This window comes from Musa acuminata, chromosome BXJ3-8 (genome assembly GCF_036884655.1).
Source record: "Musa acuminata AAA Group cultivar baxijiao chromosome BXJ3-8, Cavendish_Baxijiao_AAA, whole genome shotgun sequence".
Taxonomy (NCBI): domain Eukaryota; kingdom Viridiplantae; phylum Streptophyta; class Magnoliopsida; order Zingiberales; family Musaceae; genus Musa; species Musa acuminata.
In genome coordinates, this window is record NC_088356.1 from 1,882,041 (window position 1) to 1,892,839 (window position 10,799).

The following is a 10,799-nucleotide window of genomic DNA, read 5'->3' on the forward strand; positions in this document are numbered from 1 at the left end:
AGCGAGTCACGTGGGCGACACTACTGTAACAATCGGGCACTACTATATGGGCCTTAATGGGCCTTCATGGGCTTGATCATTTGAATCCAACCCTTCAGGTTGGGTTGGATTGGATCAAACCTTATGCAAAATTGACACAGTCCACAAACTAACTCGAACCTAATCACACGTGACCTGATCTCAAAGCACTGCCTGCACAACAAGCCTTGTGTTGGATCATTTTGATGGAGTCCATTACAGGGATAACATACTGCATCAGATTTTTATACGGAACTATGTACGTACGCTCGTCGCGTAGGATCGAAGCAACACGGGGGATATTCCAAGAATCCCCCAACTGGAGTTAGTGCTTCGGCACCACAGCATATTCTCTCACGTGCCATTATCTTCCCAAGGTCGGTTGCTTCTGATATAACCTGTCGGACGCATCCTGACCGTCCGATTCCACCACATCGCGATTATTTCGTGTTCTAGAAAAAAAGAAATAAATAATCTCACCTGTTCGATTTGTTACCGACGTTCGTATTGGCAGAAACGGGAGGCCCCGCAGCTGAATCTCACCTGGTCCACACATTATCTGGGTCGGTGGCTGTGGACGAATTTTAAAACCGAAGAATTAAAACGAAATATTACCCAATTTGCTCTCCCAAGAGACAAAGGGCAGGCTATCAGCGAGGGTTTCTTTTCTAGGGTTTCGGTTCGATTCGGGCGAGGCTGCAGATGAACGCCGGAGCTGCTCCGGCACCAATCTAGGTTCTGCGCGAAGCGATTAGGGGTGAGCGGAGGAGGAGAAGCAGCGGCCGGAGATGCAGACGGAGGCGCGGGTGGGAGCTCTTTCCTCTGGCCACGGCAATGGCGGAGGCGCTGTAGACGGCGGGGCAAGGAGGTACTCCGCGCACGACCAGCAGCAGAATCACCACCAGCAGCAGCGTCAGCAGTTGAAACATCAGCCGCAGATCGGGACGGTTGCGCACCTTATTGCCGGAGGAGTCGCCGGGGCGGTCAGCAAGACGTGCACGGCTCCTCTTGCTCGCCTTACCATCCTCTTGCAGGTAACTTCTCGCTCTTCCTTCTCTTTGGCGACCGGGAAGACGAACTTTTTGCTCTTCCCTGTGTTCTTGTGCTCCATAAATCTACAAGTATATAGATATACCTCGATTTTATTTGAATATTATTTCTGGCTACATCTTGTTGCACCTAAATTATGTTTGAGGAAAAGGCGAGCTGAGCGTTCTTGGCCGCACTCTCGTTGATTTGCTGATTCAATAGTCACAGTCTTTCGTATCATGGACTTTTTCTTGGCCTATGGCTTCCAGATAATCTCTAAATGGTTTGGCACAAATGGAGCCCAAGCCTTATCATTTCTGCACTTGTAGATCAGTACAGTTACGACGGATATCAGATGTTAAAAAACTCAGCATCCTAGTTTGGATTAAGATTTCTTGGGGCTTCCACCCTTAGGCAATCTCATGGCATGAAATGGTAGCTTGTCCCCGACACGTAGTTGTTGCATTTTGCTGTATGCTGGTTGTGTAAGTTATGATGTTGGACGTCATACAATAATGCTATGAAGATTGCTAATGAAGGGAAGCTAGTCATGCTTTCACCAGAGTTGATGGCCTTATAAATGAATATACAACTATGAGGCTTAAAAACATAAAATGTGGCGTCTATTAAGGACTCATCAGACTTCTTTGATTTCATTTCTCATACAGTTTTTTAAGGTTCTAAGTGACTCAAATGGTTTTAATTCCCATCTTCTCATGATTGCTAAATCTGCTTAAAATTCATTGAACATTTTATTGTCTACAATATCCCTCGAAGAAAATCTTTTATAGGGCTAAAATCTTTTCTTGTTTTTATGGTGCTATCAAAGGACTTCGTCTTTTAATTCTTTATCTAGTTTCCTGTAGGTTTTAAGCCATTTTTGTGTCCAGTATTCAACCTTTTTATTCCAGCTAGTCAAAGATTCATCTATTTGTCCTTTTCATATATGAGTCTCATGGTTGTAGTTTATGGCATCCCAAATTTAGGTGCAAGGAATGCACTCTGATGTTGCAACTCTAAGGAAAGCTAGCATATGGCATGAAGCTTCTCGTATTGTTCATGAAGAAGGTTTTAGAGCATTTTGGAAAGGAAATTTGGTGACAATTGCTCATCGCTTACCTTATTCTTCTATAAGTTTTTATGCTTATGAGCGATACAAGAATGTAAGTGAAGTTCAGTACTGAAATAAATCTTATGTTTTACAACACCACTGATTTCTGTTTTAAATTTATAATCTAATGCAGCTACTGCAATTGATTCCTGGGCTAGATAGGCATAGAGATAGTGTGAGTGCAGATGTCTGCGTGCGGTTGTTTGGTGGAGGTCTGGCTGGAATAACAGCTGCATCTGTCACATATCCGCTGGATCTTGTTAGAACACGTCTTGCAGCTCAGGTAGTTGCTTCCTTTGTCTGTCAATTAGCCGGATTCAGTCTGTTAGTCTTACATTAATAGTGAATCTCACACTTTTTGATCCAACAAAAAGTTCTTGCCATATTTGCCTTTCTGGAATCCATATCAAACACATTTATTTGATTTAATCTTTTGGCAAATTGATAATGGTTGTGGTATGCAGAAGCTCAAGTGTTATTTCACTTGAATGTGCAGTTATAATTTGTTTCTGTTTCTATGGTTTTGTTTTGTATGTGGGTATAATTTTTATTTTCTAGTTACAACATAAGGTCATAATTGATCTTCAACCTGAAGTGCTAAGTGTGAATGACCTAACCCACTTTTCTCAAGTAATATGGGTTGAAGTGCTAAGTGAGGTCCGGCTGAGGCAGCTAGTTCCGAGGTGGATGTCCTGAAGTTGTGCTGTCCCAGCTCCTCTAATGCTCATGTTCAAGCTATGACAAGTTAGTGAGGAAATTGTTTATTCTCTGTGGCAAGATAGCTCCTGTCTGTACCTGCAGGAGCCCTCTTTTTATTAGTGCTTAGACCACTTTATAGTTGTAGAAGATTCCCCTTATCCAGACAGTTGAGAGAATATTCACCATCTAGATTTATTGCTGATGTTGCGGATGAGCTGGCCAGCCTCAGTGGAATTTAATTTGGACTTTTTCAGGTTCAACATGTAGCGACATGATTCCCTATGTCAACAAAAGAAGTCACTTTGCACCTGAGAGCGCTAGTTTGATTGCAATAATTGTCAGCTCTCCTACTGCTTTATCTTATTTCTGCTTTTTTATGAGATGTTGGCTGCTGGGTATTAACATAAAAGAGCTTTTGCTTTGAGTAGCACAAGTCTTATTATTTGTTGTGGTTTTTTCATTTGCCAATGAGCAAAGAAATCACATGGTTGCTTTTTCCTTTCTGTTTGTTATTCTTTTTCATTCATGTATCACATACTCCTTGCTTTTGTTTTGAAAATTTACTGTTTATTTTGTTTGATAATGCTCAACCCATTAATTTTAATGTTTGGACTTGATAATTTTTGAAATTAAAGGTTTGTTGAGTTTAAAAAGTAAGTCAATTGTGTCCTTCATCAATGCATATAAAATTGATTACCTGCACATTGTGGATGAGAATGAAACATGTGTATCATTTTTAAGTTAACACTCACTTATGCAAAAGTTAATAATAAATATCATCTTAGTTCATGATTTACCAATAATGGGGTTACAGTCCTCCGTATTTTCAAATTTTGCTGTGGCACTAATATAGTATATCTCTAATCTCCTTATATATATATATATATATATATATATATATATATATATATAATATTTCAAAAAGCGATAATGACCAGCACCATGCTGATAAAAAAGTAGCAAGAATTCCAAACCAACCTGTTACTTCCTCTTCCAAAAACAAGAAATCCTTTTAACCTTTGCAAAATTGGCCAACCAATAGGCACATTTGTTCCCCACTATATAAACATGCATGATAGGGTATTCAGAAAGGTTAATAAACTGTTGACCACCAGCTCTGCATTTTACTCGATCACCAACTTGGTGTTACCTTCCTTCACGGCCCATTCAATGCCTTCTGGTTGCTACAATATGAGTTTTAGACTTGTGGGTTGCAGTATCTTCAAATGTATGACTATTTCATCTCTTAAATGTGCAGACGAATACTATGTATTACAGGGGCATTTCACATGCTGTGTATGCTATCTGCAGAGATGAGGGTATGAGAGGATTATACAAGGGACTTGGACCAACATTGATGGTAAACTTAATCATTGAACTAATTTTGATTCTGGTGATGGTCTTTAATTGTTTTTAGTTGGTGTTGACCATTGTTAAACTGCAGGGTGTTGGACCCAGCATAGCAATCAGCTTTTCTGTGTATGAAACTTTGAGATCTCGTTGGCAAGTTGAGAGGTGATTGGATTTCTGTCCTATTGATAAGCTGCAAACTTTAATCTGAGTTGGAGGTTTCTTTCCATCCAATGATAAGTATAACATGTGATTTTTTGACTTTTTTTTTCTTTTTTTGATACTAGGCCATATGATTCTCCTGTATTGGTTAGTTTGGCTTGTGGAAGTCTTTCTGGTATTTCATCATCAACAGGTACATTGCCAACAAACTTATAATGTACAGTAGAGGTTAGATCACATCATTTTAAGCTGTTATTCATATGAATGAAAAACCAATTGATGCCTGAATGTGAAAAGCTAGAACCTAGATGCACAAGTCTGAAAACTTAGAAAACTACAGTTGTGTGGTCTATTTGGGCATATTAGCATTTGAAACAAATTGAAGCTAGGTCTGCATATTAATTTACGATGCATCTCAAGTTTCCATTAAGATCAAATGAGATTATTACATTGTGGAAGTTTATGACTTCAAGCATATTTTATTGTTGATTCATACATAAGAATGTATTTTTGGATGAAGTTTCTTATTAGTTGTTTTAATCTACCTTGTAAGGATGAAGTTTCTTACTAATTGTTTTAATCCACCTTGTAAAGCTGGGAATGCTTGTCATGCTTGTTCTTATTGAGATTCAAATATGCACATTTTTCATTTATGGCCTTGCAAACTTAGCTTCGGGTGTATTCTATCCACTTGTGTTACATAATGGCTAATTCATATGGTTATACGGTATGACTAATCACTTGTCATTCTCTAGACCATGTTTAACTTATAGCTAAGTATAAATGTCAAATGTAATAAATTGAATTTGCTGTTGGAGTCATGGTATAAGTGATAAAGCATGCCAAATGAAGTTCATATATGGTAGGTATGCCATTCATGTTACTTATCTATTGTCGGCAGAAGATAATGACCTTTTAATCTAGAAAATTTGTTGGTTCATCCATATGACAGGTCCCATCATCATTTAATTCAGATTCATATTCTTCGGATTTTGCGTTGTATTTGGTTATTTCTGAGGGCCTATTTAACGAATAGCAAATCTTAGATGTGCCTATAGTTGATGCAGGAAAAAAAAGTCTTTATAAAGATATGTCTAGTCAAATGTGATATAGTAACTGGGTTGATCAAATCGGAATATGCATTTATGCATGGTTGAATTTGGGTACACTTTCCTTCCAGTCATGGCTGAATTGTTGGCAGAGAGAAGCTTTGTTATAAACAGAAGGGTGTGCTGTCAGAACAGAAGGCTTATGTCAGAAGTAGCCAGAATGATGCTGCTGAAAATGACAAGACGACAGCATTGCTGTTTCATGAAGATAGCTGTGGAATCAAACGAAATCAAATGGGATCTATTAGTTTCCTGATTATGGCAGATGTCTTTTAGTCATGGTTACCTGCAATAAGTAAAATCAAGTATAATTCACAAGATAGGTAGGAGAGAGGAGCATATGGGGGAAAAAAAATAGATGTTGGATTGAAAGAACTAACATTTATTAATAAAAAAATCAATCAATATCTTTTTTTTTTTTTTTTTCCATCCTAGGACTGACTTTTGCATAGATTAAGATCTTAATATAGTTCTAAACTTGAAAGTACTTTCTGTGGACTGACTTTTGCATAGACTAGCATGCAGGATGAATTTTTGAGGAACTGCAACTTTCCTATGTTAGTCATACTTGAGTGTCTTTTTTGGTCCACTGTATAGGAATCTATATTGCTTACGTCTGCAGTATGATTTTGCAGTGACATTCCCGTTGGATCTCGTGAGGCGAAGAATGCAGTTGGAAGGGGCAGCTGGAAGGGCTTGTGTCTATAAGTCAGGCGTCTTTGGGACGTTTAAGCATATAATTAGGACCGAAGGATTTCGAGGCTTATACCGAGGTATCTTGCCTGAATACCTCAAAGTTGTCCCCAGTGTGGGCATTGTTTTCATGACCTACGAGACTCTAAAATCAATCTTTTCAAGCATATCAGCAGATGATTAATGCTCACAACTCCATTATTAGCATTCCTCGGTCTTTGACATCTGCCATGGGCACATTTTTTGACTTTGTTTGATGATACAGGGTAGAAAAGTATGCATCTTTCAGGACTCCCCCATGGTGGCGAGTTTTGCTGTTGCTGCCATGAAAATTCTTTAATTTTTGTATAGATGAAAAGGCTTTTTGTGGATGCAACTGGTTACTCGTTTAGACTAATTCATCAGCCATCATTTTGATATTGGTGAGAGTTTGCTTTGACCATCATCATTTAAGGCTTTGAGATTATTTTTTTTTACCCCTCTTGTTTGTTTGCTAACGATGGATAGCAGATCTAGTAATGTTTATTGGTGAAGGAATCCGGGGGCAAGCTTTAAATTGGTATTAAGTTCTCATTGGGTCTTTTATTGTGGAGTGGAATCTTGAATGTGACGTTTCAATGGAGTCAAGTCAGTCACCCGGGCGCAAACCCCGCCGGCCACGGCGGTAGACAAAGACGGGGATGGCTTGTCGCCATAATGGTTTCTATTTGTTGGCCTGTAGCTGTGGGGTTTGCTTCGTGAAACGGAGGTGAATGCTTTCGTCGTAAGCAGGAGGGTCGTCGGTGTTAGTGGTCCAAGGTTCTTTGATCTCTCTCCTCGGAGCAGTCTGAAAGCGAGTGCCATGATGTTTGTTTGATAATAAATATTTCTAGTTCCATGATATTTGTTTGCTAGTAAATATTTCTAGTTCAAACGTACATTCTCTAGATTAAGGGATTCAAACATTCTTTCTTCCTAAGGTAGGTAACACACGTATAGCAGCAGCTCTTCATACCAGCATACACGTATTTTACGATGCTCTTAAACCTACATAATAATAATAATAATAATCATCATCATCTATCATCTATTTAGGGACTCGTTTTAAGGTCCGTTACTGATTATGACTTGCTTCTTGTCTCGGCCACCTGCCGGGATCTCATCATCACATGAGAGAAGCATCTGCACCACCGAATCCATGGTTGGCCTTCGATTCCTCTCCTCTTCCAAGCAAGCGAACGCGATCTCCATCATCACCATGGCCTGCCTCCAATTTACCTCCCCCTCCAGTCTGTGATCTACGAACTCGCCGATCCATGCCTCGTCTCCGCTCTCCAGCGCCGCCTTGAGCATCATTACTGTCCTCCGCAGCACCATGCCCACCTCTTCCACCCCGTCCGCCACCCAGTTGGAGACTCTCTCCCCCTTCACCAGCTCCAGGAGCACCACCCCGTAGCTGTACACATCCACCTTCCCGTTGATGGGAAGGCTCGACGCCCACTCCGGCGCGATGTATCCCCTCGTCCCTCGAATCCTCGATAGGTTGGAGCCTACTCCGCCTCTGTTCAACAGCTTCGCCAGCCCGAAGTCTGCGATCTTTGGCCCCCAATCCTGGTCCAACAGGATGTTCTCCGGCTTCACGTCGCAGTGGATGACCCACTCGAGGCACTCGTGGTGCAGATACGCCAATCCTTTGGCCACGCCCACTCCGATCTGGTACCTCTGGCTCCACCGTAGTAGTCTACCGGCGGCGCCACCGCCGAACAAAGCCTTGTCCAGGGAACCATTCTCGACGAACTCGGAGACCAAGAGCCTGTGCGAGCGTTCGGAGCAGAAGCCGAACATCCTGACCAAGTTCTTGTGGTATATCCTCCCGATCAGATTCAGCTCGGCATTGAACTCCTCCTCTCCTTCAATCACGTCCTCCAACTTCTTCACCGCTACCACCCGCTCGTCGTCCAAGGCCGCCTTGTAGACGGCTCCGGAACCTCCCCTTCCGACAACATCCTTGAAGTCCCTCGTGGCTCTTTTCAGCTCTGCGTACGTGAACCTCCGGAACTGGCTCGATATCGCCTGGTATCCCTCGTCCGTTGAGCTCCGCTTCTTCTCCCTCCTGAAGATGAACCACCAACCAGATGCGATGAAGAGAGCCTCTACCGCGAAGAACGCCGTGACGAACCCGTAGAAGTACTCCCACTTGGTCTTTCCTCCTGCTTTACGACGCAACTCGGATTGACCCGCCAAAGGTTGCACCTTGGCGTCATTGCAAACAAGTTCCTCAGCCGCCGCTAGTATCACAGGGTATTGCGAGTGTTCTCCTACATTTCTCGGGAATTTCATGTAGATGGTGTTATTGGTACTCTGAGATGATCTGCCATTGAAGAGGGTGGTCTTGGGATAGCACTGTCCTAATCCCTGCCTATACCCGAAAGCTTCACATGAGCAGTCCTCGCTGCAGATCTTCCTGCACTCTTCGAACGAAAGACCACTGGTGTAGTTGAGATCGAACCCCCAGAAATCCGTATAGGGAAGCCTCAAGAACCGATTCTGGTGAGGATGGCAGCTGATGTTGTGCTTGCGCTTGCAACCTTTGCTCCAGTCGCTTGGGTCGTTCACCTCGAAACCGGGTGGGCAGGTACACCGCACCCTGGCGGAGTAGACGCAGAGCCCGTTTCGGCCGCAGGTGCCGTGCACGTGGCAAGGCTGCAGAACCGCCTGCCATGACACCACCGACCAAGTCCTGGTTTGCTTGCTTAGGCTGTAGAGTCGAAGGTTGCCGTCGTAGTCCAGAGTTAGCCTCCTTGTGATCCCATGGCCGTAGTCAGAGGCATTGAACTCCAGTTGATCGCTGGCGTAGAAATACCCCATCTCATCAAGAACACCATTCCTGGTGCTGTTGTAGCTGGTTCGACCGTTCACCCACACATTGTACATGGGATTAGGCCAGTAGATGCTGGAAAAGTCGGGCCCGTCGTAGATGAGGCGGAGGACGTTGTCCGTGTCGAAGTAGAACCTGTAGTAGCCAGACGAAAGCAAACCCGAAGCGGACGCGGAGACCAGCGGCGTGCTCTTGGTGATGGGTTGCATGGGGAGGAGAGTGTCGGTGGGGGAATCAAAGCTTTGCCACAGAGTTGTGTTGTCGGCGTCGACCACCACAAGATTGCCGGTGTTCAGCAGCAGTGCGCGGTCAGCGGAGCCGGAGCTGGTGTTGCTGCTCCACACCAGCGTGCCGTCGAAGTCCGTCAGCTCCAGGCGCCCGTCCCTGCGCAACGTGATCCTCGAGCCGCGCCCGTTCACGAGCTGGTCGCGGTTCGCAGTCCAGGCGACGGTGGCGTTGGCGGAGTTGGCGAACCAGATGGAGAAGGCGTAGGCGTTGGAGCCAGCCTTGTAGAAGCCGCAGGCGAAGGACTCGTCCTGCGAGACGAGGATGTCGGTGTCGTCCTCCACGGAGAGCGATGATCCTCTGGTGAGAGAATCCCGGCGAATGGCCGAACAAAAGGGAGGAAGCGTGGAGACGACGACCAAAAGAGCAGCGAGGATGCAGGGACGAGAGAGTCTCTTCATCCTGCACAAGTCGAAGATTTGCCTTCCCTAAGTTTCTCTTTCGTTTTCCTCCCTTCCATCAAGAGTTTCTTTTATGGTGTATGTTGAGACGCTCGGATTGATTAGATTCGAGTCTCATCAGATACGTCGTCTTCTGATGTGATGGACCAACGATCGTTTGGAAAGCATCATGACGATCGATAAGCACTAAACGTCTGCCATAAAGACCGCAGAACGTGAGTTGACCTGGTCATGATCCCGTGCTGAATCGGCCGACTTGCACGTCGACCAATAAAACATATGAGGTCGACAATGGGGCTAAGAATAATGCCACGTTGTTAACGTTTATAAGGCTGATGTCAGATCAGGTCTAAGTGATAGTAATAGATCTTATGATCAGTTATTACTAATAAAAGGGAGATGAGCGTCAGAAGAAAAAGGAAGGGGAGAGTTATTAACTGTAAAAGAAAAAAAATGTTAAGAAGATGTTCATGCATAAAATAAGGATCGAAAAAGATGATTTAGTCTCATATCGTCAAGTTCTGATGACAAATATTACATTAATCCATAACTTAACGATGACAAGTTTAGCTCAGAATTGTCTCTCGATATAAAATTCTCTATGTCAAAAGTTGGAGCCACGAGAATAACAGCAGTCGTTCGATTTAAGATTCTCAACAAAATGTGCCAAAGTTCGATCCGTTGAAAGAAGAACAATTTGATCAAAATTTATTTTCAATCGACAAAGCAATTGACATGGTTTCTATGGTCCAATCAACAAACCTAATCCAAGTTTTATAATTCACAAGGAATACATTGTCAGCTAATCATTATCCGACACATAATTACTACATAAAATCCTCCGTAAAAGAAAAATATGAAGTCACCTTCTACTCGCCTACCTATATGGACACGAGTCCAAAAACAATTTCAAGACAAGCAGTTTAAGGCCTTTTTATTGTCCACATGGACGAGAGGTCAAAAGGGACTATTGGGGCGATTAAAAACTACCTACATATAGAATATTTTATAAAATATTCTATCCCTTTTGGATGATAAAAGATGGACTTCTTTGAACTATTCGCGTCCACACTCAAATACATCGG

General features: G+C 43.0%; 2 protein-coding genes across 3 annotated transcripts; one reads left to right on the top strand and one right to left on the bottom strand.

Moving 5' to 3' along the window:
- The first annotated feature begins 656 nt into the window (after positions 1-656).
- LOC103994030 (uncharacterized) lies at positions 657-6,590 on the top strand. Of its 2 annotated transcripts, XM_009414292.3 has the most exons (8): positions 657-1,052; positions 2,034-2,210; positions 2,292-2,441; positions 4,116-4,217; positions 4,302-4,372; positions 4,495-4,562; positions 6,114-6,251; positions 6,437-6,590. In XM_009414292.3, exons 1-8 carry the CDS (start codon positions 807-809, stop codon positions 6,439-6,441), a joined length of 957 nt encoding a protein of 318 aa, XP_009412567.2. In that variant the 5' UTR covers positions 657-806; the 3' UTR covers positions 6,442-6,590. The 2 variants fall into 2 exon arrangements, with proteins under 2 accessions (XP_009412567.2, XP_009412566.2); XM_009414291.3 differs by having other exon boundaries at positions 665-1,052; positions 6,114-6,590.
- A 519-nt stretch (positions 6,591-7,109) lies between these two features.
- LOC103994379 (putative receptor protein kinase ZmPK1) lies at positions 7,110-9,783 on the bottom strand. Its single transcript, XM_009414701.3, has one exon. It carries the CDS (start codon positions 9,712-9,714, stop codon positions 7,255-7,257), a length of 2,460 nt encoding a protein of 819 aa, XP_009412976.2. The 5' UTR covers positions 9,715-9,783; the 3' UTR covers positions 7,110-7,254.
- Between the last annotated feature and the right edge of the window lie 1,016 nt (positions 9,784-10,799).

Bases quoted from the DNA above. Each gene is read 5' to 3' on its own strand.
- LOC103994030 (XM_009414291.3), top strand. From the start codon at position 807: ATGCAGACGGAGGCGCGGGTGGGAGCTCTTTCCTCTGGCCACGGCAAT. The intron at 1,053-2,033 runs GTAACTTCTCGC...TCCCAAATTTAG, and splicing joins GCCTTACCATCCTCTTGCAG to GTGCAAGGAATGCACTCTGA. The intron at 4,218-4,301 runs GTAAACTTAATC...GTTAAACTGCAG, and splicing joins GACTTGGACCAACATTGATG to GGTGTTGGACCCAGCATAGC.
- LOC103994379 (XM_009414701.3), bottom strand. From the start codon at position 9,714: ATGAAGAGACTCTCTCGTCCCTGCATCCTCGCTGCTCTTTTGGTCGTC.